Below are 26,330 nucleotides of genomic sequence, written 5' to 3' on the forward strand. Positions count from 1 at the left end.
GCGTGGGCATGGACGCACCAGGCGGCAGCCAGGCAGCGTGGAGGAGTTGGTGACTGACAGGCTGCAGAGAAGTAGAAAAAGTAAATAGTTATGGATCATATTCACCATTTTCATAATGTAATATTCTATTCGTGTTAGTAACTCATTACATGCCTTCCCAGAAACACAGGCACATAAGGCCATGAAAGAGCACACAAAAGCTCTATTGATGGAGAGCTTTTGACACACCTGAATTAACTGTGTGGGTGCTTTCTCTTTTTAGACAAAAAGAAATTTAAGTGGAACTCAATCAATTATCCACATCATTTTCCTCATTCCATAGAGTACTGCTCAGCCTGTGGAAACAGTTGTATAATGTCTTTTGTGGCTCTGGAGGAGCTTTGTCACATCTGAGATGGTTATTTTTACTGAAAGTATGCGTTACAAACTGTATGTAGTGAGTATGTAGTTTGTTAGGCATTTACAGGCAGCGAGGTTGAAACGAATGCGTTGACAATATAGTTCTACGTCCGTTAAATGTGGGTTTAATCAACCTGAATGACAGACCTCTCAGGCACCATCCTATTTGGCACCAAGTCAGATATATTGGAGTTTCCAGAAACATCCAAGTTTCCCAGTCATAACCACGACTTGGACGTTGCCGTGACCACCACTGCACTTACAAGTCAGAAACTGATAATTGCGGCCAATTCCCATATGCAGTGTAACAACAGATGTTATCAGGTGGAATTATGGGCAAAATAGCATCTAGTGTTTTTGGAGCTTGAGCCATATTAGAGACTAGTCAAGTCAAGATACGTCGGCCTCTGATGCACTGATTTTGACCTTTTTTAATTTGTCTCCCATCTTTATGGAGCAGTGGTAGGAAATCGTTGAAGTATCCTTTTCAAGAAAAAAAAAAGACATAGACACAACTCTTTGACATAGATGTTGTGTTCTAGTCTGCATTCCTCCACCTGTTTTGCTGCTGTACATTATATCCTATTTTTCTCTTTATTTCCACTCGTAATGGGCCTCTCTTAGGGGCTGCATTCTGGGAAATGTAGGAAATCAATAATACTATTGTTAGTCAGGGAAAGGTGGGTGTGCCAACAAAAGTTAATAACAACTCATCTGGAACCATTTTGCATCCCAAACTGATCATATCTAACAGTGTAGCCGTATGTAAAATTACACTGAAATACTCCCAGAACCAAATGACTTCAGCCAGCAAGTTGGTGTAAAATCATTAAGTTTTCCTGGTCTGCTCAACCCAGACGATTGCATCATAGTAAGGAAAACATTAAAACAGGAAGGGATCTACAGCGTGGCCGCCATCCACAGCGGTATCCATACACATTCCACATATTTCCAGTGCAGTGACACAGATGAAGCTAGAAAGGAGGTATAACATATGAAGACTTACAGCACAGAGTGAGGGTGGTGTGCACCCATACAACCCCACTATTTCTGCCTTCACTACAAGCTTAATGAGCAGAGGAAATGTTGGCAAAGGCGGTTTGCACCTAATGATCCTTTTCCTGTGATATCACATGGAACTGGCGTGCTTTGGTTTGCTCTGTAATCGGCCTGACTTCACCAAAGGAAAATACACAGTGACAAAACGAACACACAGTATTTTGTTGTTTCTCCGATGCTAAGCGGCACCACCAGTATTATGATGTTAATGATAATATTTGACTTCCACTGCAGTTTAGATCTTTCAAGGCATATAGGTTTGGTGTTTGTAAGGGCTCTTTATTATTTCAAAAACCTTACCTCTCACCACTGTACGTTGAAGCGTCCCCGCTATATTTCGTATTTTGTTTCCAAATCCAGCGAAGGAATGCAGCTTTAATTCAGATCAAATGATTCTGAACTGCCGGTCTTGTGCAGATACAAGGAGGTATTTTGGATTGGAAAAAAAATCTGGAATTGACCTTTTTCACGTCTGATGTTTTTGTCTGATGTTTTTGTCTGATGTTTGCATGAAGCAGTGAATCTTATGTCACACTGACAACAATTTGCTGTTTGGCTAGGCTAGGCAAGTTAAAGTCCAAGAAAGAAATTTGAATATTACAAGCACATGTGTGGCAGATTTCTCGTACGTTCTTGTAAATTTTCTCAGGGCAGCGAGACAGCACACAACAGATGTGTGACACTGTGTTTAGACAATGTGACAATGTTGTGCAGACGTGACAATGCTATAATCAGTATTTTTATACGGCTCAAATGACTGCGTAGTGTGAATTGCTCGTAGCGATAAACCCACATGGAACTATAAACCGATTTTGCCGTTCCCCTCTGCTCTAAAAGCAACTTTGACCTCGCCAGATTGACACTCGGCAGCAGTAGGTACGCATCCCAATGGGACGTAAAAATTTGAGAAAGCATTTTTATTGGACACAAAATTGGTAAACACCCCTGATAGCAGGATGAGTCATCAAACATTTGAATCCGTGGACAGGACAGGATTAAAACTTGGAACGTGTATTTTTCATTTCATGGGGCTTTAAGCGTTTTAATCGGAGAAGTTACAGGTTTTGTGCTATTCAGCCAATTAAGCTGTCTTGAAGACTGACTCCACCACCATCAGTCAGAGGGCTAAATGATTTTCTTTAAAAAGTCTGGTGCCATTCATCCAGCCTGCTGGCTTTGATGAAGACAATCCGTCATCTCCAGAACTTTTTGTATCCGGTTGCTCTGCGCTCGTTGTCCTCCTGCCAAATTCTCAAACCGTCCACCAAAGATGGAGAGGAACATTTCACGTTGCACCCTCGGCTCAAAGCAGCCTCTGAGACGACCGGATTAACAGCCAGACAGAAGAATTCAGAGGTGGTCATGAGAGAGCAAACAGCGCGTCACCGCATTAAGTAACTGCTTCCAGCAGTGGGCTTGTTTGTTTCACTGTGAGGAAGTACTGCAGACCGTGCTGACTGATGTATAACGTTAACCTCATAGCATATGTATGTTGTGACTGGGAACGTATGCATAGTTCTGCCTCATTGCATTGGGACCATTAGCCTTCTTGCCCCACAGCTGTAACCGGTATTTAGTTTGCATCATTTCATGTAATGACATCACGTAACTATAGTCATCTGTTGACGACTGAAGTCTCGTTGAGCCAAAATCTTAAAAGTCTTCTCCGCAAATGACGAAAAGCAGATCCAGATTGTCAGACGGAGCTCTGTTAGCCGTTTCCGAATTAGTGCATGTACACGTGCAATCACATTAAACCCGGGAGGCGTTTTTAGCAAGAAAATGGGTGGTAGGAAAATTTAAAGGTGTCATATATCCACAATGGCCACTTTCCAAAAAGAGGTGACAAAAGGAAATCCTTTCATATAAGCTTGATGTATGAACATTTGAAAAATCTCATGCTGGCAAAACAGGAAATCCACTGAGAGCTCATAAATCTCTCCACACAGCTTAAGAGTTAGTCGTAGTAGAGGGCCTGTATGACGGATGAGGACTCAGAGGTACAGTATAGATACGATTTTACTGTTTCTCAGATCTACCTCTGACCGTTTGGCACACCAGGGATATTCATTGCCTGTAGCATATTAGCGAGCAACACAATGAGGTTCACCACTTTAAAACATTCATAAATGGAGTAATGTTTCTTTTGTGATGACTAACAGATGTTTCTAAACTAAAATGATCAGTTTTTTTGTTGTCTGTCCAAGGCTTTCAGAATTTGTATTTCTGACAGAATGCACGAAAAAGTACATGTGTATAAAGACACACACATACACACATATATATGTACCAAAAACGCAACAAAAGAAAAACCCTCTTCCTCATTTTTCTTTTGACATGTATTTGCCAAGTCAGTGGTCTCGTTCAACACAACCCCACACAACAGGTCATTGGCTCCGGTCTGAATTCTTACTTTTTTTCTTTTTTTCTTTTTTTTTTTTTTTTTTTTACTTCTCTTCCATCTATAATGAAATGTCAGCACCTAAATTTTATCCAGAGCCTATAAGCACAGAACTGTAATGGACAAGCTTTAACATTTTTCACAGCTGATCCCATTTTCCTATCCTGAGTGCTAAATGCTCAATTATTTCCTGAGCACTCTCTCCACCAAGGGAAGTTCTGCATTTTTCTGCGTCGTTATGTGACTTTATGAGATGCTCTAACAGACGGGTCCCGTGGACGGCCAAAGTTGACAGCTGCGGGTCTGCTAAATGGAAAAAAAGTCAGCCGATGTGTACAGAAGCTGAGAGGACTCGAATCCGTGGTGACAGAACTGAAGCCAGGGTACACTGTCGAATTTTCTCCTCCTGTTTTCGAGCGGGTCTCGTCTTTCTTTTACCTTCATTCTTTCTTTGGGTAATACCCACTAAGCAAACAAACTGTCTTATATCATAAATACAGTTGTTAATGTCCCATGTGTGAAAGAAATGACTGACCCTGGCATATGTATTTACTTTGGAAGCCTTTGAGGCAGCCAAAGCAGAGTAGGATTAAATTTAATTAGTTTGGGCAACTGTACTCAAAATATCATGCGTGCATAGTTTTACATTTACATGTCTGTTCAGATACAACTGCAGCATTTTCCTTTGAGGGTTGAGAGACCTGATTAAAACATTATTATCAAGCTAATATCATTTATTTTCAAAATTTCAAAATCTAAAATCAATAGAGAATATTGTGAACTTTGCTGACACGACACCAATAGTATATACCGTGCGATGCTGACAAAAGTATGTAGACCTTTGAGTCGGGACTATATAAACACACTAACCATTTAAATGTCAAGATTATGCCTCCGTGTTTAAGCTTTGAGAATCACAACAATAAAACCAATTAATCGTAAAGTCAAAGATAAACGAGTCCCCTGACTGTAAGAATGTAAGAGCGAGGTGCCAGGAAAAGAAATTTAAAACGGTTTTCCAATGTCCACGTCACTTCATGTTAGCGCAGTGTTGGTTTTGGAGCACAACGTGTTTCTGGTTCTTGCCAAATGGCGGATGAAGTCTGTGCCTACCGACAAATTATATTCACGGTGACTGGATTAATCGCATTTCTCTCAATCGCACGGAAGCCATTCATAGCCGCTGCAACATTAGGAAAAGGTTTGGGCTGTTTGACAGGGCACGCTTTTAGTTCGGAGAGTGAGATCCGTGGATAAAGTCAATTTTTTTAGACCGAAACTTGAGTCTCGGTTATTAATCTCACTTGACAGAAACTAAGGACCAAATGCAAAACACAAACTAAACCAACGCTATCGTTAGTGCGTCCACCTGTTATCATTACAAATGACTATGAGCTGCCAATCCCAAGATGAAAGTGAGCTCATTGAGAAACAGGAAACAGCTTAGCGTTAGCGCCAAGGTTGTCTGTGCTGTTCATGTTGCTGCAGTAACTTGGCCTTGAAATCTAACAGGTTAATAACTACATGACCGGGATGGCTGCACGCAGACAGGTATGAGGTCAGTGTTTCCATGCAGCTGACTGCTTGTTGTTCTGTCTGGTGTATTGTTCTGCTCTTTCTGCTCTCCGGACTTCACGACGAACAGTCACAAATGAAAAATAGGTTCCTCCATTACAAAAAACAATAGTACAGTCTTTAGGTTACTGAAGCAATGTTTTTTTTCTGTCCAAATAAACTGAGAAGTAACTGAAGTCCAGACTATTTTCATTGCGCAATCACAAATTAGCACTGTGTGTGATTTTCAGCTTGAGGACCCTGACAGTAGACTCAGACGGGGGGGGGGGCAAAATGTTTTCTTTCTAAGCGATCCCTGCACGAGGAGAACACGTTAAAGACCTAAAATAGCAACACAAACAAAAACACAAAGAATAATTCCTCAAATGTGAACCAGCTGTTCGGAGTGTGAATGTTCTCCCCTCTTCTGTTCCTCTGGTTGTTTCTTCAGTGCAGTGAAGAATTTGGACACGAGCGAAATATTTTTGACATTTTATACCAAGAACTCAGTCACGCGGGACTGCAGAGCTGCATGTACGTGCAAACTTGAGCAGGCCTGAGCAGCCTTAATGCTTAGTTTAGCCCTCCCATTTATTATCCCCATCTTCATTTTCTTGGGTGGACAATGGATTCAAACAAGTAACTGTTTGAGTGTGGAGTCTTAAGTTTTATATATTTGTAATACATCTCCTGCCAATAACTGAGATAGAAAGGTTAGCTGTAGGAATGGCAATACCGGTCAGTCCACTTTGGTCCGGAGTGAAATATCTCCAATGGATTGCCGTTAATTTTGGGACCCCCTTATTTTTTCCTTTAGCGCCATCATCCGGTCAAAATGTGAATTTGTCTTACTTTTTCATTTATCTAATACTTGCAAAACTAACGGCATTAGCGTCAGTTATACTTTGGGTTTCCTGCTAATTTGCAGTTGTTAGCATGCTAACATGCTAAACCAAGATGGTGAACATGGTAAACATTACACCTGCTAGACATGAACATGTTAGCGTTGTCATTGTTAGTATGTTAGCGTGCTGAAGTACAGCCTCACAGAGGCAGCAGCACGGCCGCAGACTCCTAGTTTCTTTTACACTAGTCGATGGATCAAATGCTCAAATGTGGCGAAAGAACAATTCTTATACTAAGTAAATGTGAGGAGTACCAAAGTCCATTGTTTTGTCTGTGTTGGTTTAAAAGTCCTCTACAAAAAAAATGGACATTGTGGTGAGATTTGCTTTGTCAACTACCGTGTGAGTACTGTTGTAGTCACAAAAACCCCTCCTCTCAGCTCAATCTTGACCTCAGCCAGCGCTTGCTAACCAAAGTGAGGCCATGCCCTTAAATCTTTCTGCATGCAAAGAATGCACTAAGACGTCCAAGTCAAACGAGAATCTTCCTCCTTGTGATATATAGTTGCGCAGCTGATTGGGTTTCCTCTTTTCCCTCAGTTTGCTTCTGTATATAATAACCTCTAATGCTGCAAACATGTAGTCCCAGCAGTGGTTTCTCTCTCTCACAGACCCTGTTTTCCTCCCTCCCTCCCTCCCTCCCTCTCTCTCTCTCTCTCTCTCTCTCTCTCTCTCACATACATGGACAGATCTAGTGCTTCTCTTCTCTCTCAGCTCGAGCAGCTCCACCCACCTGCAGATAAAAGCCAAACCCTCACCAGGGCTGCTGTTCAGCGTCTGTCCCAGACTCCTCAAAACCTTGTGATACTTCCACTCTGCAGCAGCAGCACGCACATAAAGGTAAGGGATGCATCACCACTGGCACCGCGGGATCGGATGACGTTTCGGTCGGCACGGCTGCCGTGTTTAGGTTTTTCGGTGCAGAAATAGCATTCGGCGAGTAATCCTAAAGCATGATACAGCTTATAGTTTGTGTTTTTCATGCATTGTCTTGCCTGGATCATTTCCCCCTTTTCTCTTGGCAAACTTGACAAATTTCTTGTGTGAATTTGTGGAACAATACATGAGATTTGAGATTGCATGTGATTCACAGAAGTAGGACCAAAGAAAGGAACATGGAAATAGAGAGGCAGAGCAAAAAAAAAAAAAATTATTTTCTCAACTTCCAAAATGTTTCATAAGACATCCTATTTCACAGAGCTCACTGCTGTGAGCCTCTGCTGACAGAAGTCTTTGCAGATAATGTCTGACAGTTTTCCAAATGCAAAGAAAATCCAAAAGAGACACCTGGGAAGAATAACTCTGGCTTAAACTTGTTAAAATAAATGCATAGTGCAGCATCTTGACAGGATTTAGCATCAGTTAATGGAATGTCTTGACATTTCAGAAATTTTAGTTGCATGTCTTTCAACAAAGAAGAAAAAAAAACATAGGCACTTTTTCTTCCAGTGTTTGAGCAAGAACAGGATTCACTGTTGAGATTATTGTAGTTTTAACTATCCCACATAAATAAGAGGAAAAGAGGATTAGAGTCAATTTTTGAAAGAGGCTTTCTGGCAGCACATTGGCTCTGAGAAATGAGTCAGAGATGGAAAGTTTGGGCTTCAGGAAATCTTTCAGGCAACTTAATTCAACTCATCTTCAACCTAAAACACGCAGACGTGACAGTTTTCAGTCTGATTTTTGCCTCTCTAACCTCTTAACATAAGTTAATCACAGAGTATCCGAGCGTGCACCTGCCAGGAAACAGTCGGGAATCCCTGCTTCACACCAACTGCGGATTTATCACAATGTTAAACATGTCCAAGGCTCGACTGTTGTTTCTTCAGAACCTTTTTTCCGCCGCAAGTGAGTGGAAACGTGTCATAACAGCGGCTATAACTTGCATGTAGAAGTAGGTCGCAATAGCATGAAAGCAGATATGTTTTTTGTGGAAAAGAAGTTTCAGATACCAGAAAGGTCGGTTTTTATGGAACTGAGAGGAACATTGTTAGATCCTCTGTCAGCATTTGCAGCTGTTTCTAACTTCCAGCTCTTGATTTAAAGTGATCATGTTTTTCCTTTCTCAGGGAGAAAACTCTTAATTAGGGGAAAATGTGGTTAAAGGAGCTCACGCACTTGAGGTTAAACAAGTCGTACAATTAACCCGCTGAAAGTTTTTGATTACCGTAACACTCGTAAGGGCCGTCGGCATCAGCAAAACGGTTGTTGTGGATTTTTGTCATTCAGTGCTAAGCAGCAGCGCCGTGGAAACGCACATAACACTGTTATGCAGATGCGAGAAGGTGGAGAAAGATCAAATTGGGAGAACGCAGAGCTTCAGGATCCTTCAGAAGAGGTGATGAACTATCATCTATAGCGGCGCCACGTCCGGGCCTACCATCAGACCTCCCAAGATGCATTCGTGCATTTTTGGGGGTGTTTGTTTTGTTTTTCCGGGGCTGTGTGTTTTTTTCCATATGAGAAAGAGGAGGAAAAAGTATTTCTCCCCGCTTCAGCAAACAGTTAGTTTATAGTTATTTGGATCTTGAAATGATACATTTTGGGAAACCGAATATAATATTGTCCATTCACGGTTTATGAGGCCGAACTACATATCCAAATCGTCAGCTTGAAGTTACCTAAAGATTTATAGTCGTAGGTCTGGGAATAAATCTATTTGAAAGAGGTCCTCCAAAAATATTGAGTACAATTGTGTTGTTTTTTTTGAGGTTTGAGTGTGTCCAAAGGCCTGAGGCTAGCTGGATCTTCTCATGTGAACTCCTGAGTTTTGGCCCCAGATAAGCTCCACCACTCCAAGTCCTTACAAAATTCTGCTGTGCAGTCAGAGAAAAACGTTTTACATGTTCTTCAAAACCATCAGCTTGTCGCAAATTTACTGTCGCTTTAAAATATTGAACAGTGATCACAATAAACTCTTCTCTTCAAGGCGAATAAAAGAACTCGAGCAGTCAGCAGAACATCACTACAACTCTTTTGTAGCGGTATCGAGGCTGTCGGTTATTTATTCAGAGTATGTCATTAATATAACCCGGAACAATTTGCTTTACCGGTTTTTTTCCACTGATCTGAGACAGTGCTGAAAAATGCTAACGCCAAGCCAAGGTTTGTATCACTTTTTAAAGGAATAATTTGACATTTTTGCAAAATTGTTCACATTCCTTCAGAGTTAGGTGAGAGGATGGATACCAGAGCCGGTTAGCTTAGCATAGAGCAAAGACTGGAAACCGGGGAGAAGCACCTAGTCTGGCTCTGTCCAAGTTTTACAAAGCTAGAGGCACGAGAGTGGTAATGACCCTGTCATTTAATTCTCAGCAAGAAAGCGAATGAGCATATTACCCAAACAGTAAACAGTCAAGTCAAAGCTCAGAGAGCTCGCTTGTTGGATTTATAACACTATGGTTGCAGTTATTCCTTTGTTTCTGAGAAATGTGATCATTTCCTTTTTGTTTTGTTTTGTTTTGTTTTTATTTATAGACGAATGACTTACTTTTAAGGCATCGGATCATAAAGTTTCTTAAGCTCGGCTTTTGTTTTTGTCGAGATGCTGAAACTTGTTTGCTTTGAGCAGAAGATGCAGAAGCAAACCTGCTTCGAAGCTTCCGAGTTTGACTCTCCTGAAAATCCGCACGCGAGTGAATCGGACGCCGATCCGTCAGCGGGCTGCGACTTCATATATCTGTTACCCTGTTAATGTCCCTCGACAGTATTTTCTGTCTCCGTCTCGCACTCGTACTCCTTCACAGTTCTCACCTACTGAACAGGAAGCGTTTATGTAGCTCGGAGAGAATGTGTCTCTTGATCCTGCAGCTGCAGCCTCTGCGATTTGAGGCCATGTGTCCAAATGCTCTCCTGCTACCGTGCAGAATACCGCGGCCTCAGAACGGTCCCAAAATATGAAACTTTAAACTTTTGTGGTAATTTTGCATCGTTAACAAAAAAGCATTCTGCAAGCAATTAATCTCTCATAGTGATCCATTTCACCCTCTGTGTGTGCAGCCAATGGTAGTTTAGTTTAAATACACCATCCTGGAATTACAACTTAAAATTTTGCAGATTTATTGCAAAGTGTCTCTTATCTAAACTCCTAAGTAGACAGAGTCGTAGTCCTTATTATCCCTCGTAAATACTCCAGTGCAAAAACATCTGGACAGTAGGAAAAGGGAGGATCATATTTTTTTCTCTGAGTGGCATATTTTACAGTGCGACTGTGTAACACATTAAGCTTCGCAGGACCGTCGTCATATATATCGCTGTCACCGGTCAGAGGATCTATACGCGTTGCAGTAAGCCCTAAATGACCGCGGGCCATTTTATGATCTCAATAAATTGAGATGTGTGCAAAAAAGTAGAAAGTTTAACAAACGCTGAAGACTGAAAACCATAATGACTCATCACTTGAAGGAGAGCTGCAGTTGTAATTGTCAGCAATAAACCCAGAGAAACCTTCTCTCAAAACAGCATATAATCACCACCTAGTCATCTTTAAATATTACGCCGCTCCCACGTTCCAGATTTCACCAATTACAACTCCTCTGGAAGCTTTCATTTGACCACTGCGTTTAGATCGTAAAAACGTTCATCTTAGGATGTCGGAAGTCTTCCGAGGTATTCACGGTCAATTTGCGACTGAGCCTTTTTGGCAGTTTAGGCCTTTATCGGAATAATCGGCAGTGCCGGAAAGAGTATTCGAGTAGAAGAACCAGCGCGACAATCTTAAAATACCAAAATGTATCCAAAATGCTACTTAAATTATCATTAAATATATTTGACCGTAAAAGTACTTGATCTGCAAAAAACGGCCCCTGACGCACCAGAGTGTAAGCAGCATTTTACTGCCGTAGCAGGTCGAGGTGGAGCTTGGTTTAGACAGGAAGTTTGTGTTTTTTCCACATGGCACTCTATCGTTTCACGTTTGACTGACGCCATCTCGTTGCGCCCTCCTATTTCGCGGCCTATATCGCCTAATATTTGAATAACGTAACATTGGAAATGCGACAATGGGCCCCAACTAAACAATACTTCTTTGTATAAGGTGTCACGAGCAAAGAAGGTCAGGTACAATACGCAAGTAAACAGGCTTAGTTATTTTCCACCACCGTTTGAGCTCGGAAACAGGAAGGGAGACAACGTGTGGCCTCTTCAACAGCGTAGGCTGATTTACACAGTACACAAAATATATTTATGCAGCTGCAAACTGCAGAATTCCACACGGGAGTCTGTGGTTTAAGCATAGTATAAGTGATCAGATCTGAATATTTGCCAAACCTTGTTATTGCCTGTAAAAATAATCATACACCAGTGGAGTGTCCCTTTGAGAGCCAGTGCAAATATGAGAGAGAGAGCGAGTAAAAATGTGGCAAAACCGCACAAAGTTCAGACGAGCACTTGGAAAAGTTTGAAAAACCTCACAAGCGTTTGTTTCCCGCCGCGCGAGATAGCGGAGCATGTCGTGTAAAATAAGCTCTCGTCAGAGTAAATAGTTTGAGATTCAAAAATATATTCTTCCCAGCTTTGTTTCCTATTGATTGTTTTTCTCTAAACATGTGAGGTATGTAAAAATTTGAAGTGCTTCCCTAGCTCTGAGTTGCTATTAAGTCCCGTCCACTGACACCAGATACTGTGTTTTGACAGAACTCAAAGCTTACGGGAAAATAATTCTCCACCCGCTCCGATCATTGCCTGAAATGAAAATTGCGGGCAGGCATTCGGTGATCGGCGGTTCCCAGAATCGTAGGAGAGGGGAAATCTGCGGATGAGATGGGTGAAGCGGTAGGGCAGACTGGGTGGATGTGTGTAAATGCAAGGGAGGTGTAGGTGCAATTATTGGCATGTTGGTATGCGTTTGTCAAAGGTTTGGAGGGGCGGTGAGCAAACACTACGGCCGCCATTTTGAAAGTCATCCGGATGCTACTTCCCTTCACGGTCACTCGGTTATTCGGAACATGAGTTTAAAATGTTACCACCTTAAAGCGTGGGTTTTCAACCCACCTAAAGGTCAGCTAACCTCTTGTCTGCCTTGTCGAATTTGAGGCGGTAGACGTCTGCGAAGGCGACTCCGGCCTTCGCTCTGCAAAGAGATCGAGTAGGTGTGAAGGAATGCTGAAAAAGAGCAAAATAGGTCGGAGAAGAACCGGAGCGGGCGGAGCAGGCGTGCACATTTTGCCTCAGTTTTCAACATACTGTGAGGAAATCTCAATGTTTTCTCTTCCCATCAAGATAAGCTGGATTGCGGGGGAAAATGAAAATGTTTCTCGATGATTGAGCTGGGATAAATCACCTGCTCGGAGACAGAGAGGGCAGTGATTTCAGAAAAGAAAAACAGATTCAGGTCCAGGATATGCTCAAAGTATGACTTGTGGTTTGTGAGAATAATGCAGCATTGAGAGAGAGAGAGAGAGAGAGAGAGAGAGAGAGAGAGACTTGTTGCTCTGCAGACTGTGGACGGAAAATAAAAGATGTGATGCACAAAACCAATATCCAGTATTAATTACAGAAAAAACAAAAATAAATCTGATTATACAAAAGCGTGTATATCAACCAGCAAGCAGACTTTTCTTACCACCGGAAGCACATTTAGTTCTCCACCCACATGGTGGAAAACACCAGTCAACAAGATCGATACAAGTATCGATAACTTGCTTCGATTGCACTGTAATTGTTCATTTCTTTCTCTATAATTTGCCAGCGGAATGCGAACGTGTAAGTTTTGAAGTTATTGTAGGTAAAAAGGCGATTATTTCACATCGACTGTAGCTTTGAAATATCCATATATCTCAGACCTTTACTTGACATTTTATACTGCATCTTTAGGATAGAAAAAGTGCTGCAACTAACAGTTTTTCAACCCTTTATCTGAAAGTAAGTTGTTTAAAAATTGCTTGCTTTGTTTAATTCTTGTAAATTATATAGCCTGAAATATTTACCATGCAAAGAGAAGCAGCAAATCTTGACGTCAAAAGCCGGGAATGGGACATTTATGGCAGTTTTTCTAGAAAAAAATGATAGAAACCATTAATCACAGTCTGTTTTCTGTCGGTAAATTAATCAACTAATCGTTTCAGCTCTGGACAGCAGTGTTTTTTAGTTTTAGGCGTCTCTTGTGACTTTTGCCTGCAGAAACTGTCAGCCAAGAGAATCACTGTAGAGATGTTTTTCTTATAAAGGCTAGATAATACACAGCAACAGCTCTCGCACACATGCATGCAAACAGACACAGACAGACACACGCACGCACACGCACACACGCAGGTGCATTCCCCAGATGTTGTCTTGGAGCTTCAGCTACTTCTGTCAGCTGTTCGTTGCATTCCTGTGTGTGTGTGTGTGTCGTGTCATAGGCCAAGATACTGAACCCCAAGCTGCAATGAGTGTAGGAAGAAGTCAATTTAAACAAAAACACATGCCAAATTCATCTATTGTAATATTTGTATGTAATACAAAACAGAAATTGCATTTTAAGAATTTTTCTTTTCTTTGTATAGCAAAAACAGAATTGCGTTTATCACTTTTTGTACTCGGATCCTTAATAGTTTTTCCCCTGAGTAGATTTGTTTTTAAACATTCACCGCATAGATGAGAGGAACCTACGCCGCTCAATAACCAACAGTCACTCGGTTTTGATAGTAATGTCTTTATTTCGGTTCGGTGACAGTTTCTCTTTAGCCCGGTCCCGCGGCACCGTTTGCCGCCCGCTCTCATTGGAAGAGAAAGACCCTCTGCGATCTGTTTAAAACACAAAAGCCAGGCCTGACCACAAGCAATTAAGACTGGCACCCGTATCTGTAAGCAATGACATGCCTCTGTTCCTCATCATTTGTTTATCGAGCGGTAGAGTCCCCCATCTGGAATCAGTCAGGAGAGGAACACAGAGGAGAAATGGAAATTTGATTATTTTCAAAGCCAAGCTGGAGGTGATAAAAGACTTGTGGCTCATCACCAAGCGGGGCCGGCTGCGGTTGTAAGTGTTGGCAAAGAGTTTCAGAGGGAACCGGCGTCCATTCCGGGGCGAGCAATCTTTGTTGCATGGGATTGTCATCAAGCGGGAGGGGTACGGAGGTGTCTGAAGAGTTTTCATCAAAGCGGAGTTCACGCACGAGATGAAAAGGAAAAAGTTGGGGAAAAAAAAAATAAGAAAGAAGTTTGTTTGAAAAACAGATCCTTTGTTGTCGAGACGCAAAGAGGACTCGGTTAAGTCGAGTAGATTCGTATTCCGGAGCTGTCCGTCTACACATGTACAGCGGGATAGTTTTTGTTCCTTTGGTAACATGACGCAACAATAACACAACAGCTACAGAACGTGTGGATATACAACAAGTACAACACAGTGCAGCACTAGTCTGTAAGCAGTTGAAACACAGATCTAAGTCCTGTTAAAAACCAGCCGGGGGATCAAAATTCACATGAAAAGGCCAAATTTTATACAATTCTTTCTCATATCGTAACAGGCTTTTAAATGTCAAATTTCAAAGTCTGAATCCAACACTGTGGAGGACCTGGCAAAACAACAGATCTCCACTGAATAGCAGTGCATTTCCTAGCTGCCAGTAACGTGAGATCAAGACATATTTTATAACGTGAACCCCCACCGCCTCGTCTAGACCCTGTACACTGTAGTTTGTGACATGTGTGCTTTTGCTCAGATGGTTCAGCTGTAATTCCCCACTAAGCTCACTGACCGGGAGGTGTTGTGTTCTTCGTGTATCAAAGACACCAAACAAAAAACAGCGAAGAAGGCAACTCGAGTAACTGGCATCACCCTTTTTCTTGCCGCTCAGAAATCTAGTGTCAGAAATCTTAAAAGCTTCTCTGGATAAATGAACATAAATTATTTTATCCGATCCAAACGCTCTCTACAGGGCACTTATCTGTCCCGTCCCTGAAATGTCTCCTTTGAGTTATACGAGAGTTATCCAATCACGTTTCCCCCAACTGAGGGAAAGGGTTTGCAGTTTTTAGGCTTCAATTTCCGTTAGAATTCTGTTACCTTTAGACTGCGAGGCGAGCTGTGTTTCCACCACTGAGGAGGTGTTTTCACTTTTCAAACCAGACAGACACGACGCCGCCAAGGATGCTCTATATCCCCTCTGCGGAAAGCGAAGAAGACGGGAGGCGAGCTCACAGAGGTCGATCAGGCCGAGATCGGACAGATTGTGTTGAAAGTTGAACCGTCTGGGACGATAAGCAGACTGTAAGATTTACAGCACTTGGTATTTCAGGTCTAAAAGACAAATTGTGTTTACTTTTTCTATTTTAGATTTAGGGGGATTTTTGTCCGGGACGTGAGAAAGAAAAATAGTCCTAAGCAGATGTTTTGTAACTGGAAACGGCGCCGTGTTCTCCCTCTCCAAAAAGTCAAAGTGACACATATCTGATTTTATTCTTTTACGAGTAAAACAAGTAACCGGTGAGAAATTACACAGCCCACATTCAGTTAAAAAAAAAAAAAAAAAAAAAAAAAAAAAAAAAGGAGGAATCACTTTTCAAGTGCAACTTTGGTCAAACGAGTCACACAAATCTGAAATTTCAAGTCATCGTGACACACCGCCCAGTCTCCAAGACCGTGTGAATCCATACACTTTAGGTCTAGCCCCTTGACGATATCCCAGACTAAACTCTCGGGTTGTTGAGCGAACTCTCCGGTGCAAATTCTGGTAAGAGTTATTTTGTCAGAAACATTGGCTGCACCGTGAAAAATCAGATACTACAAGGAATTTCAGCTCCACAGGGCTTTTGCTTTAAATAGCTCCATAAATCTTTGTTTGCTGATTGATAAGAGAGAATTGAAAGCTTACGGTTGTGCCGGAAAACGTAAATGGTTCCCTAATCTAAACTATCCATATAGAAAGGTAGATACATGTATGTATGTCTGACCAGAGCACTACAGCGAGCAGATTTTGGTGGAGAAGCATTTGAGTGCGTTCTACGCTGAAACAGAAAACGTCCTTAACCCTGCCCCGTGCGTCTCTAAGACATTCGGTCACCGCAGATGAAACTCTGCCAAAAGCTGCTTCCGGCCCCCGAAACGAGCTCCGTCACTCGCTCGGCTCGTCCCGTCATCGGGATAGGACGCGTTTTCGTCCGCCGCGTCTCCGAAAGCCACAAAGAGCGACGTATCCTCGGAGGTCGGAGGGAACACGTGTTTCAAAGCAGCGGCCCGTCCTCTTTGTTTTGCTGACTTATTGTTTTACGGAGGTCGTCTCGTTTCCTCGCCAAGCATATGTTCCTTTTTTGTCTGCAGAGAATAGTTTGCTTTGTGTGAGCGCAAAGGGTTTTGAGTACAGAGACGGTCAGTTTAACATCCCCATGTGTGACATCATGTTCAATTTAGAAGATCAATACTCGAGCAGGTTCTTTATCTGAAAAAAGACGTTTAACAAACGATTGCTTTCGGCACAACCTTTGAAAAAGTCTGGTCACGATATCAGTATGTGGCACTGAAACTCAGCTGCCGCTGATACTTTATAAGCATCTTTATTCGGTTTTATTGTTATTTATAGATCAAAACCAAAACTACAAAGTGCTTCTCACAATCCACAAAATAAAAGAATCAAAGAGGAAAAAGTCAAGTGAAATAACCCAAGTATGTTTTAGGAAAAGGTTTAAAGCCCCTGAACACGGACTCTGGGCTTCCGGAACGGATTAAAACGGATTCTCTGCCGAAGGATCTCAAACTATACACAGGCATTTATTAAGAGCCAGACCGCAGAGAACCTTAAATGTAATCACAAATCAAAAAGTAATCAGAAATGTCTTCAAATCAATCCTTGAACATACCGGGGGCCAGCGTAAAGAGGCCATACCTCTCGGTTCCGGTTAAAAGCCTGGCAGTCTGTCAGCTCTGCGCAATCAAAAGTGTAAGTTTTTCTTCAATGATGAAAACATAATCGAGGAGTACGCCGCAGAAAAAAAATTTTTTCTTAGAGCAGGCTTCATCAATTGCGATTAACACAGGAATTTACGGTTGTAGTTTTAAGATTAGAAGCCAGCTACACAAAACGTACGGACCTCGCTGTTTGGGGGCATTCAGTCTCATAGCTGTGCCGGATCAATACATCGTAAAGATCATCTTTAGCTTCGGGAGGCCTCCGAATTCAGTCAGACGGGCGCGACGCCCAGTAACGGCGGATTAAAAGCGATCACGTATGAAGATTTGTTTATGGCATCAGATTACAGTTTTTGTTGCATTTGAAGAGATTTGCGGAAACAGATGTATAGAACCTTTATAAGTAGAGAAAAACATTCTTTGCCCGAGGTTTCGGTATCTCTATCTATCTCTCAGACAGGCCGCAAACATCCATTTTTGTAATTTTACAGTTCTGTTACATTTATTTTTAATAGCTCCCGTCCCTACATTCCTCAAGGAAAGGGGGTGTGTCTCAGCATAACCGTATCAGGGCCAAAATATGTCTACCAGGTGGGGATGGCAGCTTAGCGTTACCAACCCCAGGCCTCCGCGAAAGGTCACCACCTGACATTCACGGAACCTGACGTTCATATTTTCGCAGGGCTCAGCAGCAGCTAACACCTGGCCGGAATCCCGCGCATGGCCACCGTCCCACTCATGCCTTGAAAAAGACCCAGAGAAGCGACCCGAAGCGAGGGGAGAAACCGGACGAAGGAGGCGCAGGCCAAAGAGGGGGCGACGACCTTCAGTTTGAGAGGAGTAAGGGCGGGAGGCCGTCGATGCAAAGTCAATACAAATGAAATGAAATCAATTGATTTGAAACTGTGTGCAGCCAAATACTCTCTTGTATTGTTAATATCAAATTCATATATAACATGGCCAACACGGCCAGAGATTTAGAAATTCTTAGATTAAAATTTCCACCTGTTTTTTTTTTTTTTTTTTGTCCTTCCAACAATATCATCTCATTCACCTTCCCTTGTCTGAGGTTTTCTTCCTCGTCGCATAGCGCATAGATCAACCGCAAGGATTAGGAAGCGTGTGCGGTAATCGTCTTCAGCCTGACGCCACTGAGATTGCTTTTTTAAATAATTGTCTGGAAAAATGTCTCATTTCCATCGTTTCAGCTCTCCAAAAACTTTGATCTCGTCGGTCGTTTCAGGACACACAAACATACATTCACCCATCGCTATATCACATATCTTAACGAGGATATGTGTTTTAGCAACGTATGCGATATAATTCACGTCAAAGATATGAGACTCTGAGGCTTTTACACGTGCGTAAACACAGGGAAGGAGAGGGTTTTTGTTACTTTTTCAGTTTGACCACAGTCCCCGAGGGCCGGCTTCAGAAACCGTTTCTTCATTCGGCCGCTCGACGAAGAGCACAAACTAACGCGAACGCCGTTTGTCCAGCCGGCTCGGGCTCGGGGACTACAGTTTTATAGCAGAAAGACTTTGTAGCCTACTGAAGCTGTGAAGCTTGAGAGATGCAGGACTCATAACGAGCACACACATATTTTACGATAAAAGTCCTTATTCCGTCCGTTATGTTAACGTTAGAATGGATTTTCTTCCGGATCTACATGAAACGCACATAGCCACTTACTACACATACTACTATATTATACTGTGTCGTATTTGATGACTTCTGGCACCAGTTACTTGCCGGATTCAGATTAATAATACAAAATATAATCAACAAATACATTTTCACAAGATGCCGAGCAGTAATAAGTAATAAAAGTAATCAAAAGCAGCTCCGATTACTTTGACTTTAAACGCGAAATAGGGTTTTTTTGAATTCCAATACTGGGATACTTGCACTCGGACGGAAAATAAATTCTTATCTGCATTTATACTTTTTGTTTTCTTCTCCCCTGCAGAAAAATGGCGGCCGTACCCCTCCAGTCTTTCTCTCTACTCGTCACAGCGTTCCAGCTGTGTTTATTACGCCCGACCCACGGCGGGGCGTATTACGGACACAAGCAGCCGCCTCAACAGCACCAGCCCCTGCCACAATACAATGACGGGTATCCTCAGCAACAGTTTTTGGGTAACGAGATGCCACTTATGCCATTAGTGCCTCAGTATGGAAAAGAGCTTCCACAGCTGCCTTTGCAAATGGGCAAAGAGAGGCCACTGACTGAGGGCAAGGGTGAGCTCAACTAGTTACACGAAAATGGAGTTAATGTTGGTTTGATAAAAAGACAATCCTAATTCTAATATTCATCTTTTACGATACGCCCCGCTTCGTGTTGTTTTTACAGCGTAAACGTACGTAGGTACTGACATCTATTTACGGCATTTACCTTGACGTCAGAGACGAAAAGTTGTTTTCTTATTTCTTTGTTAATAAACGGGGGGCGACTCGCGATCTCTGACACGTCGCAGGTTAAAACAGAATAAAGACTATAAAATGCTAATTTATATACGGTTTCAAGTTTCACATTAGCGTCGGCTAACCTTAAACGAAGCCGAACCCATAATTCTCACGGTAAGATAGCATAGAAAGGAACGTAGTTGCGTTATTTAGTGGAAACGGAGGGCTTGGCTCAAAAGTGCCTCAAAATTGCATTATTCAGTTTTAATTCACTCTGTTGTGAGAAAGGATTGCTGCAAACGTTTAACATTTTCTTGAATGTTTTAAATAAACGGATGTCTGGATGAGTGCGGATGGATCTAGCGGGTCAATATTCACGCCCGTCTACCAAATGTTTTCTCTTTTTCTCAGGTCAAACGTTTCCCAGAGGGGCTAAAGGCCCGCCTCCCCCCGGCCCGGGCGGAGAGGGGCTCAGAGAGGGACCGCAAGGAATCCAAGGCCCCCCCGGAATAACGGGACCGCCGGGACCGCAAGGCCCCCCGGGACTCCCGGGCCAGGGAACGCCAGGGTCACCGGGAAAGCCGGGACCTCCCGGTCCTCAAGGTTACCCGGGGATAGGAAAACCGGGCATGCCGGGATTGCCGGGAAAACCCGGAGGACCCGGATTACCGGGAGCGAAAGGCGACCTGGGTCCTAACGGCGGCGAAGGACCGACCGGACTCCCCGGGCCGGCGGGTCTCCCGGGTCCCCCCGGACTCCCCGGGATTTCGAAATCGGGAGGCCAGGGGCTGCCGGGGCAGCCGGGTCCTCTGGGGGAGCCCGGTCAAAAAGGTCCGCCCGGGATACCCGGCCTCCCGGGCCCCAGGGGAGACAAAGGACTCGGTCTACCCGGTCTGCCGGGTTTGAAAGGGCCCGGCGGGCCGCCGGGTCCGCCCGGGAACGCGGGCATGCCCGGCGTCGGTACGCCCGGCCTCAACGGTCTCCCCGGGCAACCGGGGATACCGGGAAAGTCCGGTCCTCCCGGAGAGCCGGGACCGGCGGGCTCACCCGGCGACAGAGGTCATCCGGGACCGCCGGGACCGCCGGGAACGGGAAAACCGGGGAAAGACGGTTTTAGAGGGCAACCCGGGCTCTCGGGAGGGAAAGGGGAACCGGGCCCCCCCGGTTTACCGGGAGGTCCGGGATTGCCGGGCTACGGTAAACCGGGCTTCCCGGGACCTAAGGGTCACAAGGGACACGCCGGTCTTCCCGGTCCTCCGGGCTCTAAAGGCGACAAAGGTCACGGAGGTCTCCCGGGCGTCATGGGTCCCACCGGTCCCGGCGGTACGCCCGGCCCGCCGGGTCCGATAGGACCTCCCGGCAGTCTGGGCTTCCCGGGGCAAAAGGGAGAGTACGGCGCCGGAGGACCGAAAGGAAATCCGGGAATAAAGGGCGAACCGGGGCCCCCGGGCCTTCCGGGACTGCCGGGTAGGTCGGGAGAGGGCGGGCAACCCGGACAGAGAGGTTTACAAGGGCCCGTCGGACCGAAAGGAGAAGCCGGCGTCAGGGGTATATCCGGTCCCCCCGGCGCGGCGGGATTACCCGGACCGAGAGGAGAGGGGGGACAACCCGGAGAGACGGGCCACCAGGGGCCGCAAGGGATCCCGGGGCTCACGGGACCCGGGGGACCGATCGGACCTCCCGGGCTACCGGGACAAAAAGGCGAGACGGGCCCGCCCGGTAAACCCGGCTATCCCGGCGACGGAAAGCGGGGACCCCCCGGTCACGTCGGCCCTCAAGGTAACCCCGGCCCCGGCGGCCCGCCCGGACTTCCGGGGCAAGCGGGAAAACCCGGACCTCCCGGACCTCCGGGACTACCCGCCGTATCCCCCGACCTCGGACAGATCCTCCCCGTGACCGGCCCGTACGGCGGCCAAAAGCTAGGCTACAGAAAGAACGGAGGCGAGATTAGCGGAAACGGTCCGGAGATGCCCGCGTTCACGGCTAAGCTGACGAATCCGTTCCCTCCCGTGGGCTCTCCTGTAGTCTTTGACAAACTCCTGCACAACGGCAATCAAGATTACAATCCCCAAACGGGCGTTTTCACCTGTAGCGTACCGGGGGTCTACTACTTTTCCTACCACGTCCACTGCAAAGGAGGTAACGTGTGGGTGGCACTGATGAAGAACAACGAGCCGGTGATGTACACTTACGACGAGTACAAAAAGGGCTTGCTGGATCAGGCTTCGGGGAGCGCCGTACTCCCGTTACGGCAAGGAGACACCGCGCACATACAGCTGCCGTCGGACCAGGCCGCGGGACTTTACGCCGGTCAATACGTCCACTCGGTGTTTGCCGGATACTTGTTGTACCCGATGTGAGAAGCGCGACGCGCATCACATCTGTATTTACGCGCAGCGTCGGAGTCTGGGTAAGAGCGGTCGCGAAACGACGAGGGCACTACGTACAGAACGATAAACCATCCGGTCGTCGGCTACGATACGCGGGAATGGGAAAAAAAAGGGGTCCAAAACACGATCCGATGATTCCGGTACGTTTACGTCGCGCATTTATTCTTATATCCATACGTACGCGGTATATCATTGTTTGCGACTCGGCCGGAATAATTCCTGGAACGTCGAGGCTTTCTGTTGCAGAATTATATTCACTTTTCACTCATTTTTTTGATGGCTTTACAGTTATAAACTGAGGATCGGGCACATAAGATCCTATCGGTTTCATCGTACAAGGCATTTACTCAAAGTTAGGGTAACGTACAGCGGGGTTATGTATTTGTGTTTAAGTTATTGTCTTTTTACGTTATTTGGAAAATGCAGCTTTTTAACGCAAGAAATAGCAGTCCAGAAGAGAAGTAGTACTTTTTCCCACAATTTGGCAGACTAACTATCTTTTGATTGTTTCCTTTTTGACTATTTGATGTCATGGATTTGTTTTGTTTGTACAAGAATTCTTTGAAAGGTTCTTTTGTCAGTTTGTCAATATTCTCTGTAATTTATTTGTTTGACTACTGATTACTCGGGATGGTTGCGTTTTTTGTTAAACGGCGGGAGTTGATTCCAAAACGCAGAACACGGCATACAGGTTCTGTGGCAAAAAAGAAGACAAATATTCAAAACGTCAATGTTTATACACCCATCCGTGTCCGTTCCAGTTTTTCTATTTAGTTTAGGTGTTGAAACTGCGGATGAAATATGTTTGAACTTTGGACAACGGTGCATAAGCAAATGGAAAATTGTGCCTAAATATGTGAATTTTGGTCTGTGTCGCTTTTACCGGTGAATTTGAATAAATAAAGAAATAAAAGAAGAGTTGCCTTGACTGGATTTTCATTGTCTTTACTTAGTTTTAGCAGTTCCCGCGTCGCATAACATTACATTGAACTCTATCGCACGTTTCACTATCATCATAAATACGGTACATGATATATTACTCTTTAACGGTTTGTTTTTCTTTTCTTTTCTAAGTGTATAGTCGCTGAATAATTTGACCTTTATTGTAAAGCTAGTTTGAACGAGAGAGATTCTGACCGACGGGAGTTTGAGACGTGCGCACGGACGTACTCTTACGTGAAGCTACAGAAACCTAGCCGACACAACGTAAGTAGTCGACGCCACTGCTCGGGAATCGGAGGGGAGACTCTTACCTAAGGTTCGGAACGTAACTCGGCCTTCTTTTTTTACCGCGGCTCTGGTCTTGATGAAAACTCTACGTGTTGTGCTTTTCAGATACGGACCACGGATCGCGGAGAAGGTCCGAGATGAGCAGGCGCAGACGGCGGTGACTTTGAGCGCCGGGAGCGGGTCGCTTCACACTACCGGACGAGGTAGGTAGCAGAGCGTGAACGGAAAGTTAGGATTTGTCCAGCGGAAGTAGGACGTAGAGGATTTGTAGTGAAGGAGTTGGGGGGAAGTGGACAGAGCGTGAGGAAAATAGTAAAGGACATGTCAGATGAGGCCTGTGTGAGCCTGTTTAGGTGAGTTTATTTGTTTTAGGTGAGTTGTTGGAGAGTGGGGGAGTTAGAGCACAGCCTAATCCGGCGGGGGAGAGTTTAGCTTAAAAAAGGCATCTCTCCTTGACTCTACCTCCCTCATTCAAAATGGGAGTCAGGGGAGTTTGTTTGCTGAATCTGCTAACGTGTTTTGTCCGAGTCGATGACGTCGTTTGTGGTAGCGTAGGCAAGATAAAGGAGAGAATTGTCGCGGTGTGAGGAGCGGCGATGGCTGGCATTAGGGGAGCGACTCTGGGACGCCAGCGATCACCGTCTAGCCTCCTGGAGGTGTCGTGGGACCGTCTAGACGAAACACTGGCGAAAGGAGGTTCCCACCTGACGACCCCAAAGACATGTTAGTTATCACTGCCCATTAGTCTGTGTAGCCAAATTAATAGTTATCATAGGACTTAGGATGTTAAGCTATTCACTGAGTCTGGTCCATTTTCTGTAGCACAAGTTTCTTGTGTTTACCTTAAATTGACTGTATACGTCCAAGCGCTGATTCTTAGAACACCCAGCCACTTGTTAGTGACCATCTGAGGTCTGTGTGTGTGTGTGTGTGTGTGTGTGTGTGTGTGTGTGTGTGTGAGTGAGCGAGCGAGCGAGTGAGTGCTCTTATTTCTACATGAACTTTGACCTTCTGAGTGTTTAAAAGACCCGAGAGCTGCAGCAGACGTGCGGTTTTTTGGGAGTTTGTTGCAGATGTGTGGAGCATAAAAACTGAACGCTGCTTCTCCGTGTTTAGTTTTTACACCGGGGACAGAAAGCAGACCTGTCCCAGATGACCTGATCGGTCTAGACGGTGTCAGCGCATTTGTTTATTTGCAATAAGAGTTCTCCAGTCGAAGTTAGGCATCGAAACCAATATTTATTTGCTATTAAAGAATCAAAATCAGCATGTACACGGATTTCCTCTGATCTGAAAACCACAGTCTGCAAGCAGTTAGCTGTGGCCAACGTCCCAGAGAAGAGTGTCTATCTTAGCAGTTACACAGAGTTTTGTATATATTTTTGTAACTATCTGATTGGCAAAAAAGCCGGGGAGAGGCTGTGGTTTAGACTCGGCTCTCCCTTCGTCGGTGCACAGGCCGGTCCCAGCCTCTCGGCACAGCGCCTCGTTCTTCTGATGCGACCGCACCTGGAGAAAAACCACGCTAGAAGTTGTTTGTTGTTACATGACATCCTGTTGTTCTGGTGTCTCCCTATGTGTGTGTGACTGACTGCTTTGAGTTTCACCCTTGTGCCCCCTAATGCATAGCAACAGTAATCATCATAATATAAAAACAACACTGTCTTAGCAATGTAACATAACTTTTTAACATTTCTTACGAGGGCTCATAAAATAGCAGCGGATCATAAATGTATTTTGGCCCTAAACCAGTTGTAGATGTATTATAGGCGGTGCTAATTAGCCGCGTGTTAGCACATTCTCGTCCACTGTTTTGAGTCCACGGTAAGGCAGTGTCGTTCCCATATAAGCCCATCGGCTTCCACGTTCATTTGTAACCAGTGAATTTTGGCTTCCAGCCCTGCAATGTTGCGCAGAAGTTTGAGGTAGCTGTGGAGAAGGGAGGCGTGTTAATGCTAATTATTATTTGTAGTACTGAGGAGGTCATAAAAGTGTTGAAATACAGCAAATAACCTACTATAGCTACAAAAAATGAGTGGGAGTGATTTCTAAGTGTCCGAGAGCCTGCTGCTCATAGTTAATTGCAGAAAACAAAATAAAGGTGGTGGAGAAACGATAAAGTGCAGAAACGGCTAAGAGCTGTGGCTAAAAGCCACGAGTTTGCGGGTAGCGGCTTAGAGCTTAGAGTCTTCTGCATGGTTTTTTCCTAGTTGTAGCCTTCTCTCGCTTCTAGCAGCGTGTGAATCGATCACGACCGTTTTACGCCCCGGGGGTGTCACCTGTTTTCTCCCATGTTTCAACTCGGAGAAGAGGGTCATTTTCCACGGAACTTTTGAACAGTTTAACTGTATAGCTTACGTATAAACTGGCACATCCGTCTTCTAGTGTGACTATAAGACATGAAATGAAATAACATAAATCTAATGGCACTGATAATGACAGGTAGGATTAATACAAGAGCGGATTTCATGTTACATCCTTCAAACCCGGAATGAATCATAATACGAGCGGTTAACTGATCAATGAACAATATAAACATTTCCTAAAACTAATAGTCTATATTTAATGATATAGTCTTCCTCAGAACGTTGAGCTGGTTGCTACCCAGGATTTGAATGTGGGTTGTAGTTTATGCCTCTTATCTAGAGAGGGACAGAGGAAGGGTGGGGGGGGTGTTCATGTATGGCACAGAGGCCAGGATTCACACCTTAGTGATAACCAGTCCTTTTGGTGTTACTTGTCCTATATAAGAAACAATGAAATATCATTAGACAGTCTTGTTGTTACAAAGTGGAGATTTTGCCAAAGTTGTCCAGTTCCCCAGTGTGCATGGGCGGATTCTCCGGAGCTGACCATTTGATCCTCTGTCTGGTTCTGTGTCTCTCTCTCTCTCTCTCTCTCTCTCTCTGGCATGCTAAAAGCATGGAGTGTTTGTGAGAGAAGGGTCCTTTGTCTCTGTTTCCTATCAATTGGATAATTTGATGGTGGGAAGATGAACAAAGTGTCAATTGCTGGTCTGTAACTCTGCATGTCCTTACAATGAACTTCTTTAACAGCTTGTGACTGGTGTGAGGTGAACTCTGGGATGAGTGGGTGGTTGGTTGGGTGGGTGGGGAAGGAAGGAAGGAAGGAAGGAAGGAAGGAAGGAGGGAGGGAGGGAG

The 26,330-nt window shown here is 44.4% G+C and overlaps 1 protein-coding gene across 3 annotated transcripts; it reads left to right on the forward strand.

The window, feature by feature from the left end:
• Window positions 1–7,017: 7,017 nt before the first annotated feature.
• Window positions 7,018–22,846, forward strand: LOC111234025 (collagen alpha-1(VIII) chain-like). Of its 3 annotated transcripts, none has more exons than XM_022761921.1 (4): window positions 7,018–7,158; window positions 17,826–17,983; window positions 19,113–19,384; window positions 19,961–22,846. In XM_022761921.1, the coding sequence occupies exons 3-4, from the start codon at window positions 19,117–19,119 to the stop codon at window positions 21,907–21,909; spliced, it is 2,217 nt and encodes a 738-aa protein (XP_022617642.1). In that variant the 5' UTR covers window positions 7,018–7,158; window positions 17,826–17,983; window positions 19,113–19,116; the 3' UTR covers window positions 21,910–22,846. The 3 variants fall into 3 exon arrangements, with proteins under 3 accessions (XP_022617642.1, XP_022617661.1, XP_022617652.1); XM_022761940.1 differs by having other exon boundaries at window positions 19,113–19,282; XM_022761931.1 differs by lacking the exon at window positions 17,826–17,983.
• The last annotated feature ends 3,484 nt before the right edge of the window (window positions 22,847–26,330 follow it).

This window comes from Seriola dumerili, unplaced genomic scaffold, assembly GCF_002260705.1.
Source record: "Seriola dumerili isolate Sdu_G_001 unplaced genomic scaffold, Sdu_1.0 BDQW01000019.1, whole genome shotgun sequence".
In the NCBI taxonomy this organism is placed as follows: Eukaryota; Metazoa; Chordata; class Actinopteri; order Carangiformes; family Carangidae; genus Seriola; species Seriola dumerili.